The sequence below is a fragment of the Denticeps clupeoides genome, chromosome 2, assembly GCF_900700375.1.
Source record: "Denticeps clupeoides chromosome 2, fDenClu1.1, whole genome shotgun sequence".
In the NCBI taxonomy this organism is placed as follows: domain Eukaryota; kingdom Metazoa; phylum Chordata; class Actinopteri; order Clupeiformes; family Denticipitidae; genus Denticeps; species Denticeps clupeoides.
Window position 1 is genome coordinate 23,885,857 of NC_041708.1, and position 21,700 is coordinate 23,907,556.

At 41.8% G+C, this 21,700-nt stretch overlaps 1 protein-coding gene across 1 annotated transcript; it reads right to left on the minus strand.

The window, feature by feature from the left end:
* Window positions 1-17,975: 17,975 nt before the first annotated feature.
* Window positions 17,976-20,775, minus strand: ccr12b.2 (chemokine (C-C motif) receptor 12b, tandem duplicate 2). Its single transcript, XM_028969914.1, has 2 exons — window positions 20,691-20,775; window positions 17,976-19,268 (listed from the first exon to the last, which is right to left on the minus strand). The coding sequence occupies exon 2, from the start codon at window positions 19,251-19,253 to the stop codon at window positions 18,234-18,236; it is 1,020 nt and encodes a 339-aa protein (XP_028825747.1). The 5' UTR covers window positions 19,254-19,268; window positions 20,691-20,775; the 3' UTR covers window positions 17,976-18,233.
* Between the last annotated feature and the right edge of the window lie 925 nt (window positions 20,776-21,700).

A 21,700-nucleotide genomic window follows, 5' to 3' on the forward strand; every position in this document is an offset into this window, starting at 1 on the left:
ATGCTTAAGACTCACAGGAATAATTCCGTTTGTTAAACTGCCATTAATAGGAGGGACATGGTCCCAATGCGAACCAGAAGGCTTCATATGACCAATAATTTCTTCCAGATATTATAAGGTGACAGGCTCAAACTGGTCGAAGACATCTGAGCATGTGACATAGATGGAGGGGTCATAGGTAGGAGGACACATGAGGTCCCTGGTGCGTGACACTTTATTAATGAAGAAGTATAAGCAGTTCTCTTACAATTCAGTTGAGTTTTCCATGTCGGCCGATTGTGCAGCATTAAGAACAGAATTTACAGTTTTAAGCAACACAAGGTTTTGGGATTAGAGTCAATAATGTCCGAAAAATGTTTGGTGGAAAAAGGTGGAAAAATAAGTGTTTATGTGTCACAGTGTGTTAAAGTCCAATGAAGTAGGACCAATATAAATTAAATGAAAAAAATTTAAGTCAGTTTTCAACCTTGAATTCTGGGGATTTTTGTGGTTTTAATTGCCATTTCTGCTCCACTGACTGAAGTGAATGTTGCTTTTACAAAATACAAATGAACCTCCCAATTACCCCCAAATCATATAGGTGAAACAATATCAGATTGAGTTGTGAAGAACAGGGATGAATGACTTGAGGATGTAGAGAAGTTTAATGGTGTGGAAGAGGACTTCATAATAGTTGCACTATTTAAGTGGCAGGCAGTGCAAATTGCTAATTGTAGAGGAAATGCCAGCCCTGACCTGCTGCGTTACGGCGCTCTCAGACCCTTTATATCTCTCAACAGCCAACGTGTGGGGAAAAAAATCATTTCAACTCATCAAAGTGTGAGTTCAATGGGCGAATAACTTTTTCTCCAACATTAATGAATGCATTTGATCAAACATGAAAGACACAACCAAAGGATCGGCCCTCCGCATGTCTGTTTGGTTGAGGGGCATTAATATTCTCACTTATAATATCCTCCATCTCAACGTCCAGGAGGCAAAATAACATTCAAACTTTTCATCCATTTACTGTGGAATACAGGAATATACAGCTATTCTTCCCATACTCAGTTCCTCTTAAGGAAACTGACATACAGTCTTCATTTAATAGATGGGGTTATATAATGTGCGCATTCCCACATAAAAAGATCATTTATATTCTTCCTCTCTTTTTATTGATTTTGCTGAAATAGCTTCCAGAACCCTGCACACACATGGAAATAACATATTAATTAATCCCAAAGAGATATTCTCCGTAATATCAGTTTAATTCTGCTGATGCTCTTTTCAGAACTTGCTCTTATGAATGGATGAACAGACAGATGGTTTTTGTGTTATTGGTATTGAAATCCCGGCATCTTTTATTTGGGTTCCACACAGTGGTGGCTCAATGCTGCCTGAACCATTCCAGTATTCTGGACCTTCCAGCACATTGTAAGGTCAGATACTGTTTGCATTCAATGCTTCCCCTAACATTACACATAATACCTGTGGAATACGTGATACAACTTTGGCCACAAGGGATTTAATGTGAATGTTGTGTCATTGTGCTGTGGATCATTGTGTGTATGAGGAACAAAATGTTGACAACACAGTAACTGTCATTATATATTAAAGCGTTTTTATTCACGCTGTTGCCTCTTCAATCTCTGCTCTGTAACCCCTCTATAAAATATCAGAAAAGACGTGTGAATACAGGTTCGGTTGGTTAAATAAATATTATTCTGAAATTAATTTACTCTCTGAGGCAAAGAAGCATGTATCGCACAAAAGCCAAGTCGAGGAAAAGGTGCAACGAGTCATAAATTAGGAAGAGAGCGATGCCTGCAGATGAATAAAGTATGCAATAACGTTGCTAATTCAGAAGACCTTCCCACCGGGCAAAGTTTGTGAAGATGCCATCATATCAGATCAGATTATTCATATGCTGACACTGAATATACATGTTCACTGTCAGTCAATAGCTTTTGCATTCTTTGCAGGTGTTTTTTTTTTAGGCCACAGATCAAACCGAATTAATTCTTAATCTAATTTTTTAAAGAGACAGTGTACAAGAAAAAGAAATGCGGAAAGCATGATAAAATGTGCAAAGCTCTGAACAAAGTACAATTAATGTACAATACTGATGTCTCTTATGTATTTGCATCTTGTGCTATATTAAAACATTTCTGACATGTATGGTTGCAAAAATTATTTTATATTGCAGATTTAAAAAAAGATGCCGGTGGTTCACATCACATAATGGGTCATAGAGGAAGAATGGTGGTCCAATAAGGGCACCCACCGTGTGATTACACCACCAGAAATGCTGCTTCAGTGTGCGTTCCACGCTCTAAAATATGGTGGTAGCAGGGCTGCTTACAGTAATGGAAAGAGAGAGAGAAATGGCTGGCTCAGCCGTGAGACTGCCTGACTCTGATAGTACTGCACCGCCCACAGCACCATCCATCAATTACTGCAACTGGAACAACATTGAGTATATTTTGTCCTTGCCGGGAAATGTGATGTTTCAAAATAGGCCATATTTCAGCCGGCTTTTCATGCACGCTTTAACATGTGCTCATGGGCCGAGTAAAAAGCGTGCAACTATCAACGTTACATTAATGTGCAGAGTTGTGTGGTGCAGTACACAATCGTCACAACATCAATTTTTTTAAACATGAAACAGCAATCGTGTATGTACTGTGTGGACACATATGGATGCATAGTGATTATTTTTTAGAGTGAATTGTTTTAAAATGTTGGATGTGCTTTAGAAACCCATGGCAGCACCGATAAAATCAAATTTGAAATGAGCATTCTTCTAGAGAGAAAAGCAAATGCAATTTTTTCATATTATGCACTCACATACACATAAATATATGTTTTTTATTGTTTACTTTTGCTACCACATTACTACTTCAAAAATTGACAACCTTACTGACTTAAATTACATTACACAGACCACTAATATTTCATGCACTTTAGGTACAAAGTATTAGACATACGTATCATACGTATTTACACTTGCATCTGTAAATACATGTGATGAATTGGAGTAGAAATGGTTCAGGTATACTCCTTTTAGTTTACTTGTCATTCATTGTTAGAGGTTTGAATTCAGCTATTTCCTCATGGATGCTACATTCTAATATTTGCAATATTTGCATGTCCCTGTAACTACTGACTGCAGCCTAATTGCTGGTCAGTGGTGGAATAGCAGTTAAGGAAGCGGCCCCGTAATCAGAAGGTTGAATCCACTGAGGTGCCACTGAGGTCCCACTGATCAAAGCACCGTCCCTACACACTGCTCCCCGGTCATCTGTCATGGCTGCCCACTGCTCACCAAGGGTGATGGTTAAAAGTAGAGGACACATTTTGTTGTGTGCTGTGCTGCAGTGTATCACAATGACAATCACTTCACTTTCACTTTTCACTTTCATTTAAAAAGGTAAATAATAGGTATAATGGCTCTATACATGAACAGATACATTATTACCTCTTAAATGATTATTGTGCAGTGGTAGTGAACTGTCTTTGGAATGTTCCTGTGTTGTTTTCGTGTTTTCACTGTAGTTTAACTGGCTGTGGTTAGTGCATTAGTGTGTTCACGATCCCGCCTGTGTACAAATATTTCTGGGATAGAGTCCAGCTTCCACACTACCCTGACTGGGAAAACGGGTGGATGGATTCCGGCATTGCAAAATGTGTGCAGGTATGGGTAAATCTCGAAGGGTCGGCTCCCATTTAAGAAACACCCAAAATAGTTAGTGCTTGGCCCCAGGGAAGCAGGCTACTTACCCTCTTCCACAACCCACAACCCCTCAGCACCTCTTTTCTCTGCTGCCGGCTGCTTCCAGTGGCGTCTCCTGTCGGGAACCTGGCATTTTCAACTAATTTCATAACAGCCGCTAGGTCTGGTTTTTGATGTTTCCATCTAAAAATGCAGGGAGCTGTCAGGGCTGCATGAAAGCATTCTGATACTTTTAAACTTTTTAAACTTTTTTTTTTAAACTTTGTTTCATTATGGAGAGAAAAATGGTAACGTGCACAGAATAAACTACAGACACCATTAGCTGCATTAATTCGTCATCAGTGGTACAGGATCTTGGACACTGTGCTCCTGACTCGAAATTTACGTTTTACATAGCATTTACTACTGGGACAGTCACCATGGAGACACTCAGGTTTAAGTGTCTTGCTCAAGGACACATCGGTAGTAAGTGTGGTTTGAACCTGGGACATTGTGGCATGGGGGTTCATAGGAGGGTGTGTTTTACCCACTAGGCTGCTACCACCCTGATAGCTTCTTTTTCCTCTCGAAAAGAGTGGCGCTTAAAAAAAACGGTTGCCTCTGGAGTCACAGGAAAGTCATGTCTGAGTGCAACTGCATATTTCTCAAGTGAGTCTGGAAGTTCTGCGGGCAGAAAAATTGATGTAAATTTAGCCTCGCTCCACTGTTGAACATTTATTGCAGTTTTTTTTTTTTTTTTTTTTGCATTTACGCACATTAGCAGATTCCAGCGGCTCAAAATAACAGCAAAAAGTCCTCTTGAACCGTAAAAGCAGAATGTGGGAGTGTAGGAAGAAAGCGGATACAGATATGAAGTGGAAATAATGTTACTTTGGAAGAATTGCTTATACTGCCAGTTGCATTTTTTTACCTCGTCAACTTGATTTGCAAAGTATGCAGCAAGACAAAAAGATTCATTGCAATTCACGTGTAAATAGGGAATTTTGTCCTTTAAATAATGCAGACCTAACTGAGATGATGTTCTGTTCAAACAGTTCAGACACTCAAATTTCAATTATATCTGCACAGCTTCTTTTAGTCACGGTCATATCACACTTTGTCCAGTGTGATCCTTAGTATGCTTACTTGTAAGTACTTGTAACTGCTAGAAACTGTGAATTCCCCTCTGGGATGAGTAAAGTATTTATCTTTATTTATCATTACAGTTTGTTTTTTTATTGCTTTTTTATTGCTTTAAAGGGGTAGATAAGACCTGGTTAGCACACCTTTCCATTAGCACAATGTAAACGTTTTTTTTTTGTTTTTCATATGACATTTCCTTTACTCATAATTCCATTTTGAACATGAAGTTCGTAGGCTAACCCGGGCTAGCCAAGTGTTGCCTTTCACATGCACACAAGGGTTCTAATCACCCCCAGCTTCTGCCCGTTCAATGTGAGTCATTAGAGCCCTTTAGAAGTTAGTTTATTTGTCACTTCCTACATCGTTCGTTATTCATATAATCCTGTCAGGTCATGACAGGAAGGAAGTTTTCCGACAGTTATAATAGGCTGATCCCCAGAGTGCTGCATGCGGAAATGGGTCGAGCCGCGCCTGCCAGTTCCAGCGGGACTGACTGTGGCCACTCGTGATGACCCCGTTCCCCAGCAGCAGAGAGACGCTGGAAGCTCTTGTAGCGTCCCGTCAAATTAAAACAGCTTTACTGATGGTCTGATGCTCTTTATTTCTTTCTCATTCACATTGCGTTATCAAACCAACTCAAACCAACGTAAGAGCTAACAGAAAACAATAAATAAAAATTAACAATCTAAAACAAAATAAACCATCATTAAATAATGCTAAGTATAGCCGTAGCTTTGGCTCTGTTAAACAAATAAAAGTTGAAATAAATGTACAGAAAATTCCAACAAACCTTGTGTCCACTATCGACAGGAGCTAAACAAAGAAAACTATACACTTTCTGTAACGCTATTTCCCCTTATCACCGTGTTTTCCGTCGTTTTATGTCCTTTCCCGGTAACTTTCGCTCTCCGCGCTAATACAGTCAACTTGGTTGCTACCTTATCCAGCCAGGGGGAGGTGCTCGACATTTTCTTTTGGGGGGCAGTATGGCCTGTGAATGCTACTAACATGACTCCAGACAATTGGCAAGGGAAGCTGCCTGGGTTTTCAGGCCCTCCTACATCCCTGACTCGGCGAGGGGCGCATCCTGGGTTTTCGAGCACGCCTATATCCAGGGGGCGCTTCTTGAGTTTCCGGGCCCGCCTTGATCCCTGACTCGGCGAGGGGCATTTCCTGGGTTTCTTGGCCCTCTTCCATCCCTGACTTGGTGAGGGGGTGCTTCCTGAATTACTGGGCCCATCTCTGTCCCTGACTCGTCAAGGGGCGCTTCCTGAGTTTTCGGGCCCTCATCCATCCCTGACATGGCGAAGGCCACTTCCTGGGTTCCTGTGCCCTCCTCCATCCCTGACTCGATGTAGTCAACTATTACATCCTGTGATGTGTAAAGCAAGACACTTAACCCTAAGTTGCTCCAGGGGGGGACTGTCCCTGTAACTACTGAATGTAAGTCACTCTGGGTCACTCTGAGTGTCTGATAAATGCTGTAAATGTAAATGTTCCGAGGTCACAGGATCTATAAGGAGGGTGAAGAAGGGGCTTGAGGCTGGTGAAGCTGAGAGTTGAACAGTTCTGCACTGCTCCTGCCTTTTCAGTGTGCCTTCTGGTTTCAATCTTTTGGTGTGTAGGTGAATTGACTGTGTTCTAGGCTTTGGTTTTGACCTAGTGTTTTGGGCCTTGATATTTGGATCTTGAGTTTTGGGAATTTGTGTTTTATTATTTGTGGTGTTATTCTGAAAGTTCAGCAGATTCCGCAAGACAACTGCTCGAGAGGAACGTTTGTTGGCTCAAAGCTTGAGTCAATTTTTGCAAAGACATGTGTTGTCGCCTTGTCATATGAGCTTCACCTGTGACTAATAATGGATCAATTAGGTGTCAGGTGTACAAAAAGAACCCCAGACCTTCACTAGACCTTCACATCAACTGCAACTAGAGCCTCTGCAAACATGCAGATTCACCCTGAGACTAAAGTGTTGATTGTCAAGAGGCTGAAGACCAGATCCAGTGCCGATGTGGACTTTCAATGTGTCTCAGCATCAAGTACAGAGGATAAAAAAAGATTTGAAGAAACTGGAGACGTTTTTGACAAGCCCAGGTCAGGCAGACCCCGCAAGACAACTGCTCGAGAGGACGTTTGTTGGCTCGAAAATTCAAGGCCAGTCTATTTTCCACTGTAGCAGAGCTCCACGAGACCTGGTCACCTGAAGTTCCTGTGTCAACCAGAACAGTTTGTCGGCTTTTATCGGTGAAATGGCCTCCATGGTCAAATCAGTGCCCGAATCCAGCACCAAACAAAATACAATTGAAAAACCGTGTGGCATTTGCCCACGGTTTTTCCCACAGTCCCACAGCCTGCTGACAGGATGGACGCTGGTAAAGTGGCTGAAGGGGGATTTTTCAGATGAATCTTCTGTTGAATTACACCACAGTCGCTGCAAATATTGCAGGAGAGTTACTGGAGACCGCATGGATCCAAGATTCACCCAGAAAACAGTGAAGTCTGGAAATGGAAAAATCATGGTCATATCAGCCCAGTCATGTGTGGGGTAGGATGAAAGAGGAAGCATGGAAGACAAAACCAAAGAATATTGATGAACTCTGGGAGGCATGCAAGACTGCTTTCTTGATGACTTCATCAATAAATTGTATGAATCCTTGCCAAACAGCATAGACACAGTCCTTCAAGCTCATGGAAGTCATACAAGATATTATATTTGGATCTCACAGCACCACAACTTAATTTGTTGTTTTTGTATTTACAGTAAATTTGTTTACCTTTTGTCTTGCCAAAATTTGAACTTTCTGTCTTGATTAAATGATACTTATTTTTTCAGTGAAACTAATTCACATAATTTGGTAGGTTTTTAGCTTGTCATATGAGATATTTCTAACACGAATTTATTAATTAAACATCAGGTTAATAGCAGGTGTTTCTACAAAATAGATAAGCGACAAGACTTTTGTCAGGGACTGAATAAGGGTCAGTTTTCCGTTCAAGTATTAAGCCTAGTCCTATACTGAAGTCTTCAATGAAGTTATCCATTCAAAACGTCAAGAAAAAGGCTTAATCCATAAATGCGAAACTTGACCAATAGGTGCATAACAATGATAATCAATGATATATAATCTCTCTCTCTCTCTCACGCTTTTCAAAATATATATATTGCAGTTTATTATATGCTGGAAATAAATCCCACCAAAGGTGAAATGAATCCTGTGATGATAAAATCAATGTTGGCTTTGTTTGTTTCTCTGAGGAGCCCACAGCGTTTTTTTTTCTCCCCATCACCGTTATTCAGATGGCGAAGGTCATACAGTGCTGATGCATCCGGAACGGCGCAATGTCCCTGTGAATAAACATATATTTGCTTTTTCGCTAGGCAGCCCTAAAGACATGGTTGCAATTGTTCGTGCCGTTCCGAAACAAGTTCTCGCTGAAATTCCACAATGATGTTGGACTGGCTGCTGGGTACCTTCTTACCTCGGCCCCGCACTGTTTTCCTGTCCCCAGACTTCAACATGTATAAAACATCACAAACCGCGCTACGAAAAGCCGCAAATCAGACAGCTATTTGCATCAGGAGTTTGATTAACATCAAGCATGATGGAACTTTGATGGATGGAGTCCTGCTGCCAGTATGGGTGTGGAAAAGCTAGCAGCGCACACGCATCCCGCTATTCTTTTAATTCATGGTCGGAGCCGGAATGAGTTTTATGAGCTTTGAAAGGCTCTGCGTGGAGTGGCGTGAAGTCCCTATACCGCTGTAAACAGTAAATAAAGCCACCGGAGGGCTGCCACCGCAGATTAGCATCTGTAAATCCCCAAGACGTCTTGAAGGAGTGTCATGACAGAGATGATGCATTACCTCTGGAATGAAAGAGGAACGGAAAGAGATCAATCTCGGCTCCTTAGTGAAAACTTTGCTCTTCGTCACGGTGTTTGAGAAGGAATGGCCAAGTTTAGTGGTCACCAATGTACAAAAGGGGAAAAAAAGGGGGGGAGAAAAAAAATAGACAGGAGGAGCGATGATCGATGAGCTAATTGATAAATGGCAGACTTTTTTTTTTTATAACGTCTAAATGATGTTAATGGCGACTCTGATTTATGGCCCGGTGGCACTGTTCATGTTCTAGCAGAGGTGAAGTCACAAGTGCGGCGCTGCACCCATTGATATTCCGCTGTAACCTTTCGGAGCGAAAGCGGCACCTCGCCACTACGTGACATTTCTATTTTTCATCATTTGAAAATATGCTTTTGCTGGGGGGACTCCAGGTCGATTTCCTGCTTGGTGTACTCACAAGCACAAGGAAATGGCCTCGATTCAGTCCCTTGGTGGCGGAGGGGGCAAAGGCAGACCCTGAGAAAAAAGAAACTTGGGGTGCACAAAGAGCGTCCTGGATCTTGGTAACACAAACCCTGCTCTGATTTATGGATCTTGCGGCAGCAATATTCCGTTACGGCAAGCTGCAAATTAATAAATCACGTTGTCGTGAACTCTGTGTTTGCTTGTCTGTGTGTGCGCATCGTTGTGTCAAGAAGATGCGAGCGCAAAACTGCAGAAATGTGCATGCCCTTGATTTATTTGTTCAATTACCCTTCATTCTCATTGGACTGATCAAGAGTGCAAGGACCGAGGCTCATAAATCAAATTCGCAATAAGTTAAATGTAATTTGGTTCAGATGGGGGGCATTAAAAAGCTGAAGAAAAGAGTCACATCTTCTTTACTAGCAGTGAATCGCAGCTCGAGGTGCAGGTTTATGGTTGCGTAGCCCGCAACCGAGGCCTGCTGCGAACATAAAGAAAGAGCCAGCCGTGCAGCTCCCGTGAAAACGAGGAAAGTTTCAGTCTCGCTGTCCTTGAAGTGGCCTCTCCCAACGCCATTATCATGCTGGTACAGCACAAGCACGGCATAAAACAGGTCAGAAACCATCTCTAGGTCTTTTTCAGCTAAGATAATGCTAGTGCTTGAGGCATGTGACGAACTGGGTAATGTACACTGTGTGATTTTCCTACATTTCTTATATATAAGAATTTTATATTTATTTATATATATATATATGTGTGTGTGTGTGTGTGTGTGTGTGTGTGTGTGTGTGTGTGTGTGTGTGTGTGTATATAACATTACTATTAACAGAACAATATATTCTGCCCAATTAGTACTTTTTAGAAGAAACTAATAGATAAAAGAAAGTAAGGAAGGTCTTTTGGTTGCACTGACAATCGGCCTAAAGCCAAATGACTTTATACATTTTTTTATATATTTTTAATTTTAGTATTTTTAATATTCTTAGAGGCATCTCTAGAGATGTGTTGGTGTCATGTGGTTTTTGCTATAGAAATTTCCTGAAAATCATGCAATGCAAGTGAATATGTCTAAAAGGCTCATACATTTTACATATATGGTATGTAATTCAGATCTCTATGAATTTCATCACATATTTCAGCAATATGAAACATCAAGAACATTCATCTGCATTTCCTTGTTTGCTGGCCAGTCTTCATGGCAGAACAGGGCCTAAAATTTATGAAGAAACAGTAATGTACCATCTTTCTTCCTGCCATGATAATTGCTGTGCAATCTGTGGCTGAAAATGGCTGTGTGATTAACAAGACTTGAGAACACACAGATGTTTCCCTCAAAATAAAAGTGTGGATAGGTGGGCTCAGTTCAACTAACATGATGGCCGCCGCCACCACCTCTCACATCGAGATATACGCCATTGTTTGGGTTAAACTGGCCACAGAAAGTCAACCTTTGCTCCAACAGTGATGGTGGTCATATTGTCATGCAGAAACCAATTCTGAATTGTTCTTTGTGAGAGAACGTATTAGCTCTACAGCTTAAATCACAAACAAAGAACAACACATTGACGTGCAAAGTACACATTCATCAACCCCGATCAGCCACATTAAACTCTGACTGCCGGAATCTGTAAATATTATCTTGCTACTGTGGCACTTTTTCAAGGGGTATATAGATTAGACAGAATGTGGAACTTTCAGCCCTCATAGTGACTTAAGATGCAAGTCTCATACTCACACAAGACAGGCACAGCAGGACCAAACCCTTATCATACAACTACAACCTCAGCTTTTTCAGAACTTGGGACAGCAAGCCTGACGTGATGACTTATGCATGAACGTCGGTCCCCGTAACTAACAGGGTCCTGTTTTTTTTTTTTGGTTTTCTGTAGATATACTGTAAATGTCTAGACCTAAATGTCTGAATCAGTTCATCAGGACCATTAAACTGACTTTACCCTTCCAGCACCCAACAACAAAGCCGGCAAAAGTTCCAACAAAGAAAAACAACAAAGATTTTATCTGTGCTTAAAGATCAAAAGAGAACAATACACTGTGTGCTTTTGGATGCACGTCCAGCCCAAAACTCTACACAAGCCTAAACCGAAGAGGTGGGCCTATCTGCAATCCAGCTGCCTAGATGGATTCTAAGTATACCTCTGAGCCCAATCTTACCTACGTAGCCTAAATTCACTGGATCTCTGTATAGGTGACACAAGTTGTATTTATCTTAACAGCAGCTACACCAGATTATTAGCATAAAATTCACCACATTCACCGATCAACCAGGATTTTAGTCTAGACTTGCATCAAATTAAATCCACTTGCATTTTCCTTTTTGAGAAGCTTATTGGAGCTAATCCACTTCTCGATGAACAAGCCATGAGCATTTAACAATATTTGCAATATTTTCATGTCATTTGACCTAAAAAAACAACACTTACACCCAAGAAGCAGGAGCAGGTATGACATCTAATAATGACATTCATACCACATTTTCTCACTTTATGTTGCTGCTGAGCACCATACACTCTGGTCATATATCACAGCATAGGAAATTGAAGAGCTCATCTTGAAAAGTGCCTCATTAGTTGAACTTTGCCTCCTGAAGCCTTCCCCATCAAAAATGTTCCCTAGATTTCAATTTACAAATGAGCAGCGCAGCATTAATAAAATAAAGAGGGGGGGGCATGTAATTTAGTTAGACGACCACATAATGGGGTTCTACAAATTGTCATTAAAAGCCGTCAGCGTTTTCATTTTTATTTGAAAAACACCCGCATGGCTCCCGGCGATACGTTGCTGCTGCTGCTGGTGAGACCGGCGGCGTCTGCAGCTCTAATTGCCTCTGCCTCCTTCCACCCCCTCTTCCTCAAAATGTCATTGGGGTTAATTGCCATTAATAACCTTTGATTTCTATTAGTAAAGGCAGATTTGTGGGGTCTGGTGTGAAGCAGGACTTGGTGTCCTGCGGAATGTAAAACAGAGGGGTTGGTGCTTCCTGCCCAAAATTTGCCCGAGGCTTCCGAAATGTCTGGATGCCATTTGAGTCTGGATGTTATTTAACACTAACTTCAACCACTCTAATGAGAAACAAATATATATTGTGGTACCAATTCATTTCTTTTTTTATCTAGTACAACAAGGTTACAGTTATTGTATCCACTTATAGGTTCTAGACATTTTTCTTCTTGTATGCTCATTACATTGACAGCATTTTATCCAGAGCGCCTTACAATCAGTAGTTCCAGGGACAGTCCCCCTGGAGACACTCAGGGTTAAGTGTCTTGCTCAGGAACACAATGGTCTTCTAGGCCAGTGTCTAACTTACCAGGCTACTACCACCCCAGTGTCCTCATCCTTAGTGAGCTGTGGGCAGCCATGGAAGGCACCCGGGGGAGCGGTGTGTGGGGACGGCACACACTGTGTACCTCAGTGGCACTTCGGCAATTTTTTAAATTCCACATATTTCTGAACACATTCCACAAATGAACTGAAGCAGCTTCAGTTAAAAAAAAATCAACCAAATCAATTTAATTAGACAGCATAGCATTTACTGATCATCACCACTTACAATACACACACATATACACAGAGGCAAAACTGCAAATGAGGCAGTTTTCCAGAACAGCAGGACACTTCTCCTTCTGAGGCTGTTAAATATAACATCCTGCATCCTGTATGAGTGTTTTATGAAGAACTGCATTTTTTTAATAATCAAAAGGCACACAAACAAACACATTCAACAGGATTAGACCAGATTTCGTCAGAGGGACTGCCACTTTTATTTAGAGGTTCAGTCTGCATGCAATTAAGCATCTGGGATACTTGTCAGTACTTTTCATGTAAGGATCAACTGTTATACTGTTAAAGTAAAATATAAGTCATTTTAAATGTTCCATCGTTGTTCGTTTTAAGAATAAAATAATAATAAAATTGGGGTTGAGATTATGGTTCTCTTATCTTTGCTCTTGATTTTATTAAGATTATTTGAAATATGCAAAAACACATCTTATTATGTATCTGCTGGGCAACAGACAAACATATTGATCCATCATTTGGCAATTACTGCACCCTCTAATCAGCTCCTGTGGGATACTCTCAGTGTTAGCTTACGGCCTGCCCAGTGTAGCCCATCCATTGCAAAGGTCATGGTTTAATTAAGCAATCGCTTCTCCTGAAGGTCTGTGCAGCGGTGACAAATGTCCAGACACTGTGGTCACGTGTAGTGGGGGAAAAACAGACTTGTATGTTTACATACAAGCAGGGGCAGTGGTGGCCTCGCAGTTAAGGAAGCAGCCCCGTAATCAGAAGGTTGCTGGTTCGATTCCCGATCCGCCAAGTTGCCACTGAAGTTGCCACCGTCCCCAAACGCTGCTCCCCGGATGCCTGTCATGGCTGTCCACTGCTCACTGAGAGTGAAGGTTAAAAGCAGAGGACATATTTCATTGTGTGCATGTGTGCTGTGTTGCAGTGTATCACAATGACAATAACTTCACTTGACTTCAGTACAGTGTCTATACTGTAACCATAGTGTAATATAGTTAAATTAACAATGGTGACATTTCAATGTGCAATGGGGCAAACTTGATTCAAGATTTCAAACTCTTTCAAATATATTCCAGAACAGGACTGTACAGCAGAAAAAAGTGTAAAAAGTACAGTTATTATTAGTTTAACCCTTAAATGCCTGAACCAAGAAGTAATGGAAAGAAAAGTATATTGTTTGAATCTTTAGTCTCTATTAGGCCCCTTAACAAAATATAAAAAATAACCAAAACAATTTACATGTCTGTCTTTTTTTTGTATCGTATTTGATTATTTGGGCATTACACATTACAAGTATGTTTTTTTGTATCATATTCAATACTTCAGTCAATAACAAACATCATCATGCTATGCACTGGGAGTCCAGTTCCTCTTTTCCACTTCGTCATTTGTCTCTACAAGGCCCTTGTCACTCAAATCGTAAGTAAACTTCCATTTAGTCGTCTATAAATTAGCCATCGCATAGATAGTTATGAATTTTGAGTCTAATTATTTGTTGTAAATATCACATTGGAAATTGTGTAATTTGATTAATCAAATCATTGTATGATGGATATGTAAAACAAACGTATCTCCAGAAACATCCAGACAACAAATTAACAAAATTTGACCTGATTTACTATTGACTTTTCAATGATTTTCTTTACAGCCAGAGTGCAAATGAAAAATAATTTGTACACAGTAAACAGATTAAAATGTAATGTAGAATGTGTGTTGCTCTATTATTATTATTAAGTCACACTCAGAAATCTGACAGCATAACCATCACAAGATCCACACTGCAGGTCTGCAGGTTGTGTGTATATATATATATATATATATATATTTTTTGTTTTGTTTTGTTTTGTTTTGTTAAAAGTGTATGCATTGGTGCATGCCTGTTTTTCTACTTTAAGTAGAATGTGGTCTGCTGGTCGTTTTATTGTGGTGGTTATTTTTCACTAGCAGGCCCCAGTCAGCACAGCTGAAGAAGGAAACCGGCCAATAATTACTTTGCCTGAAGACCGACAGAGTTTCCTGCTCCCAAAGGTGCACAGTGCCAAGAGCTAGAAACCCCTGGAAGGGAGACAGATGTCTTGCGTCTACGGGGTTTGAAGTTGTCTGACAAAGAAAACAGAAAGTCTGCGAGCCAGAGGAGGATGTTACAAGTACATTGTCTAAAAATCCTTCCCCCTGTTATCCAAGATGTGATACTGCTCAAGTATATTCAACCAGCGCCTTCCAATTGGTAGTAAAGTAGCAGAAGCATGGGCATACTTGCATACTTGGCTGGTATCATGTTAATTCATATCAAGGTTTAAACTTTTTACCATGGGACTCTTCCATTCCGTGTTCACCTTATAAACTCTAATGCCAACCATGAACAAGAAGGCTTTGGAAAAACTTCAAATAACAGTAAAATATTACAAACCTTGCAGCATTTCAGTCGTGCTGAGAGCATTTTCCATCAGCGTTTTGTTCTGATGCTTCTTTGATGGTTTTGAGGAGTGTGTTTGGGTAATTGATTAATATGAAAATGAATAATATGAAAGCGTTAAAATACTGACTTGTTATCGTGAACACCAGTAAAACCCCCAACCCTACAAACCGGACACAATTAACCTTCTTGAAAATATGTTGGTGTACGGGCAGAACAACCTGTCAAGATTCTATGCTTTGTTTCTCTCCCTTTGCATCTCCAACTCATGTCCCCAGGATAGAACAAGACAATTTTGGAATTCAATGGACAGTAAACGAATCAGGAATGAATCAGAAATATGAGGACTGTTCCATAATGATAAGCGAAAACAGCAGCTGCCTGATAATGTCCACCAAAGTAGTTATGAAAAGAAGGAGGTGACAGGCAGCCACAGTTCTATGGGTAATAAGCATATATTTCTCAAATTTTACATGTGCATTAGTCAGATACCACAGGGAACACACCACGCCCGAGGAAAAGAGGAAGTGCAAAAGGACAGTGTGACACAGTGCTGAGCACTACGCACTTTTCCATCACACCGACGACTTTTTTTTACAGGACTTGCAGGCCCTGTCAGCGCAGAAGCCAGCCTAAAGCGTAATACGTGCACCGGAGGCATGTGACCAAGCAGATATGCAGACGCTTGCATGAATTCCATTGTGGGGCTCCTCTAAATACCTTAAAAGCCCTAGATGCATGTTTGCTCTGCAGCTTTTTTTTAAAGGGGGGAGGGGTCAGCAATACGTTAGGAACAACTTTTTTGTGAAGCCACGGGGCACCAGGGTACATCAAGCTGCAAGCAATCTGCTGTATCACAGCAATTAAGTGAAATTCCCTACAAATTCTAACGGAGATGAAATTGCTTGACAGTTGTATTAAAAAGTTTTAAAAGGTGAAATGAATCTACATTTTCTTTTATGTTTCTTCAGCAAATAATAATAACAATAATAAAAAAAAACCTTTTTGTGTTGTGACCTTGCTCAGATTGCTCAATACAATCATTGAAAAAAATGCCATCTTTGGCTCAGTGAATGTAAGTGTGTGGGTTTTAATCAAAGAGAATACTGCAGTTTGATTCTGGTGCTCTGTAATTACAAACTTTGCTTGATTAGCTTCTTTGTGCAGTGAAGTGTGCAATTGTGCGATATTTCCTTTCTGTACTTTGACGTGCTGCATGTGCAAAATATGTTTTAGTAAGTGAACATAATAAAATGCATTGTGGCCACAGAAATCCCTCATGCTGTAGGTCTGTGACAGTTCCATTGCTTTGTTGCTCTGAATTACACTTCAATCTTAGGAAACACTGTTTTTTTTTTCTAGAACCAAATGTAACCCTAAACTCATGGTCACATCCTCTGCCTCTTTTAAACTGTTGTGGCTATTACTACTAGATGAACGGTTATGAATGAGCAACTGAGCACGACAAATCAGACACAGACATGATGTGAACAACCATCTTACATTCTGCATCTTGCCACTTCAATAATTCCAGAATATTAAAAAAAATCCATGCATGAAGTAGACTGCGATTTGATGCATATTGATGCTCTGGTTTGTGATTGGTTCTGCTCACTGTATTAACACTCAGGATGTAAGACAATATCCACCAAGTACTGATGAAGACCGCCCAGCAATGGCGAAATAATGAAAGACCACGGCAGTGCGCTCTGAATAAAGACCTGGCCTCGATCGAGCACTGTCTGAACAGACTGTCTGAGTCTCAGCAAGACTCGATTTTTTCCAATCAGCCTGTACAAACCACTAGATGTCCCTACTGATCTGTTGCTGTTTTTCTACATTCAGGTTTGATCTATCATCTATCTGTCCTACACAAAACAGAAGTGAAGTGATTGACATTGTGAAACACTGCAGCAAAGCACACTGTGACACAACGAGACGATGTCCTCTGCTTTTAACCATCACCCTTGGTGAGCAGTGGGCAGCCATGACAGGTGCGCGGGGAGCAGTGTGTGGGGACGGTGCTTTGCTCAGTGGCACCTCAGTGGCACCTTGGTGGCTCGGGATTGAAACCGGCAACCTTCTGATTACGTGGCCGCTTCCTTAACCACCACTGTCTCATTTTAAAGTGTTAAAGTATTAATGAGACTTTAATTTTTTTTAGGGAAGACGGTATTTAAAGGGAGGTGAGGATCTGGCAGTTCTAAGAAAAGGAGTCTCTTGTGGCCATGTGTCATCAGCCCTGCCTCCATTGGCGGCTTTTTTTGGAGATCTCGATCACCGTATCACTACTCCCTGCTGCTTTCTGTATTCCTCTCAGATCTCGTGGCTTTGGGTTCCTGCTGGGAAGGTGTGGGAGTGAACCCCAGGGTCCGCAGAGCCGCCCTGCTGTGCAGCAGTGCTCTGCCGGCCTCTGGGCCCTCAATTCCGACACTAATCACATTAAAGCACAAGGTCCTTTAGAAACATTGCTGAGGAACAGAGAATTGTGTGAAGACAGAGAAGACACCCACTGCTGAAAATTGGATATTCATGACACAACAAATAACTGCGTCCATGTCCATGAGAAAATAAAGAGACTTCAGTGGAAAAGTTGGAAACAACATGTTTCTAATCGTACAAATTACAGCTTACAGCAACATAATCAAACCCTATTTTCATGGTCCCATCAGACAGAATGCACATAGATGCAATATAACTAGACTAATAGATAATAACACATTTTCTTTGCAAGTATGGTGCATTTCTGTTTCTGTGAGTTCAAATTTGTTTAAAGGTACAAATAAATGGATCAGTCTGTATTATAGAAATACATCCGGTGTCCTTGGATGCCTTTAATGGCAATACATCCCCCAACACTGATGCTCTGATGCAGTTTTGTGTGTGAAAAACAAAAAGATGATTTTATTCAATCAGACGTAGCTTCTCTAAAATCATTGATATGCTGCAAGCATTGAACTCTGACACTTCATCATTTTTTTTCCGTCTCTTAGAGTGACAGTTCCTCATTAGCCTGCAAACAAGCACTTCTTCATAATCAAACACTAACTCTTGCAAAGCAAATAATTCAAATGCTTCTGAACAGCTTTGCAGAAGGGAGAGCTTCATATATGGGGCTTGCTTTCAGCCCCGCCTACTCTTGCATGGTTTGTGGGCTTCTGAAAGATGTGGATTTGCTGTTTGTGAGGGATACATGTTCTTTCAGACAGGGGAAATAGTTCACCAGGAGGAACCGGACATGGCTCTGGAACTTTCGGCCTAGAAAGCAATAGAAGACGGGGTTGATGCAGAAGTACAGATGGGCGATGTTGTGAGTGACGTATTTGGCTTTTCCATAGGTGGCCTTGGTGCTGCAGTCTGAATGCTTGTTCTCATATATCAGCTTCACGACGTTGTACGGCGTCCAGCAGACAAAAAACAGTACGAGTATGACAAAGACGATCCTGAGGGTCTTGTGCTTTCCACTTATCCTTGTAGAAAAGACTGTGATGATAATCCGGACATAGCAGAAGATGACCACGAGCAAGGGAAAGAGAAAGAATCCTGTGAAATCGACATAGAGAACCAGCTTCTTCCATTTTTCATCCTTGGTTGAGGTGCAGAGGTAACTCAGTGAAGGGTCATACTCTACATGGTACTGCAGGACACCCTCTATGCCGGCCAGCATGCAGACTAACCAGACAAGTGCACAAGCCAGAAGGGCATATCTCTTGGTCCGGTGTTGGTTCATGGCCACCGCATGCACAATAGCCAGGTAGCGGTCAAACGTCATGAGGGTCAAGAAGAGCACGGAGCTCTTGAAGCCTACGTTCAAGGTGGCACGCACTATTTTGCACATCGGCTGGCCGAAGACCCAACTAGAGGAGTGGTACACCGCCCAGAAGGGCAGCACGAATGTGAACAGGAGGTTGGAGCCGATGAGGTTGAGAAGGATAATGTTGGTGACAGAGCTCAGCCTTTCAAACTTGTAGATGACCAGGAGCACCAGCACATTGCCAGTCAGGCTCAGCACAAAGATAACAAGGTAGAATGTGGGCAGGAACGTGGCACCGAAGCGGTTCACTTTACTTGTGTTACACATAGTCACAAGTGTTGCATTGTCATAATCATAGATTGTCCCGTAATCATATTCCACCGTCGTGCCGTTGTCCATCTTTCAGTGTCCCACCTGTCAGAAAGTTCCAAAAAATTGCATGAAAGCTGCATTGCATTTAAAGGTTCATATGCTTTGAGAACTATTGACAAAATCATATATAATCACATAAAAATTAAATGAACTGTAGTAAACTAATTAAAGTGAAATTCTGCCTTCTGTCACGTCCATGCGGGCATGACGCGGCGGGTGCACGGAGAGGAGGACGAAGAGTGACGAGGAATGAAGGACGCTTTCACCTGACATCACGAAACTGGGGTTTAATGGTGGAACACAAGACAGGGGAGACATTGACATTAGTGAACACGGAACATAATGTTAAAGACCTGACAGCAAACAGAAACGAACAGGGCAGCTTTATACAATTAACACAGGTAAGAACGATAAGGGAACATTTCACAGGACAACAGTGAAATCCCAGACCGGAGTAACCCCATTTCGGACCGGATCGTGACAGAATCCCCCCTCTTATGGCACAACCCCTGGCGGGCCAGACAAAGCAGTCCATGAAGGAGGGAGGAAAGTCCAAACACAGAGTCTGAATGGTTCGAGTGGACAAGAGGAATCGAGTGGAATCGATTTGAGTCGAGGAGAGAAAAGATGAGATGAACAGGGAGGAATGATAAATGAATGAATGAGTGGTCCGGTATTCCAGATGGACGAGCGGCGGTTCTCCAGCACAGACGGTTTTGGGCCAGTTTGGTTCCGGCACCTCGTCCGCCATCCGCATGTCCGCCACTCCCTGTCAGTCTCCGGCTCGCCCCACTGAATGGCCGCTCCTCACCTTCAACGCCGCCAGACACGGGACTGAGAGGCAGGGGTCGGGACCCTGCAGAACAAGAAGCCATGGAAGGCCAGGGACAAGGAAGCTGGCGGCGTCCTCCCGGCGAGTCGCGGCTCCTCCGATCTCAGCGGGGCTGCATCAGGTGGCGTCCAAATGTGGGTCAGGTCTTTCTGTCACGTCCATGCGGGCATGACGCGGCGGGTGCACAGAGAACAGGACATAGAGTGACGAGGAATGAAGGACGCTATCACCTGACATCACGAAACAGGGGTTTAATAGTGAATCACAGGACAGGGGAGACATCCGAGACATTGACATGGGTGACCACGGAACATAACATTGAAGACCTGATGGTGAACAGAAACGAACAGGGCAGCTTTATACATTTGACACAGGTGAGAACGATTAGGGAACATTACACAGGACAACGGATCCCGGACCGGAGTAACCCCTTTTCGGACCGGATCGTGACACCTTCACAGGGATGCTTAACCATTCTAAATTTCCAAGAATCAGCACCACAGACAGTTCCTCCAGTAATTTAACGTTATTAATTGCCTCCCAGTGACTGTCCCTGTAATGCAAGTGTCTCTGAATGAAAATGAAGAAAGTGACCAAAGTTCGACCAAAGCGGAGAAACTGTGCCCACTTACTGCTGTTCTGGGTGTGTGGAGGATCTTCCGACTGCTGCCTGAGCACCGAAATCCCCAGTGCAGAGTAGGTGCAGCGTGCTTATGAAGACTTGTGGGTGTCAGACCAGGAAGTGCCCTGGTGACTAATCCACCCATCATCCCCACTGTGGAAACTTTGTTTTTGGAAGGACTTTGTTTTCATGCAGGACAAATATTGCATTAAAAAAATTTTTTGTCAGGTTCCACATTGTGCCCTTTTACCAAGCCTAAAATAAATTCTTAATAATAAATATTAAACTTTTTTTTCTTCTCCAGCATTGACAGTTTATATTCTAATTTATATTTTATATACAGTGGAGGAAATAATTATTTGACACCTCGCTGATTTTGTAAGTTTGTCCAATGACGAAGAAATGAAAAGTCTCAGAACAGTATCATTTTAATGTAGGCTTATTTTAACAGTGACAGATAGCACATCAAAAGGAAAATTGAAAAAATTACTTTAAATAAAAGATAGAGACTTTTTGCATTTGCATTTCATTGAGTGAAATAGTTATTTGAACCCCTACCAACCATTAAGAGTTCTGGCTCCCACAGAGTGGTTAGACACGCCTACTCAGCTAGTCACCCTCATTAATGACTCCTGTCTTAACTAGTCACCTGTATAAAAGACACCTGTCCACAGAATCAATCTATCAGGCAGACTCCAAACTCTCCAACATGGGAAAGACCAAAGAGCTGTCCAAGGATGTCAGAGACAAAATTGTCGACCTGCACAAGGCTGGAATGGGATACAAAACCATTAGCAAGAAGCTGGGAGAGAAGGTGACAACTGTTGCTGCAATTGTTGAAAATAGAAGGAGCACAAAATGACCATTAATCGACCTCGGTCTGGGGATCCACGCAAGATCTCACCTCGTGGGGTCTCACCTCGTGGGGTTCTAGGTGAGAAGTCATCCTAGAACTACACAGGAGGAGTTAGTTAATGACCTCAAAGTAGCTGGGACCACAGTCACCAAGAAAACGATTGG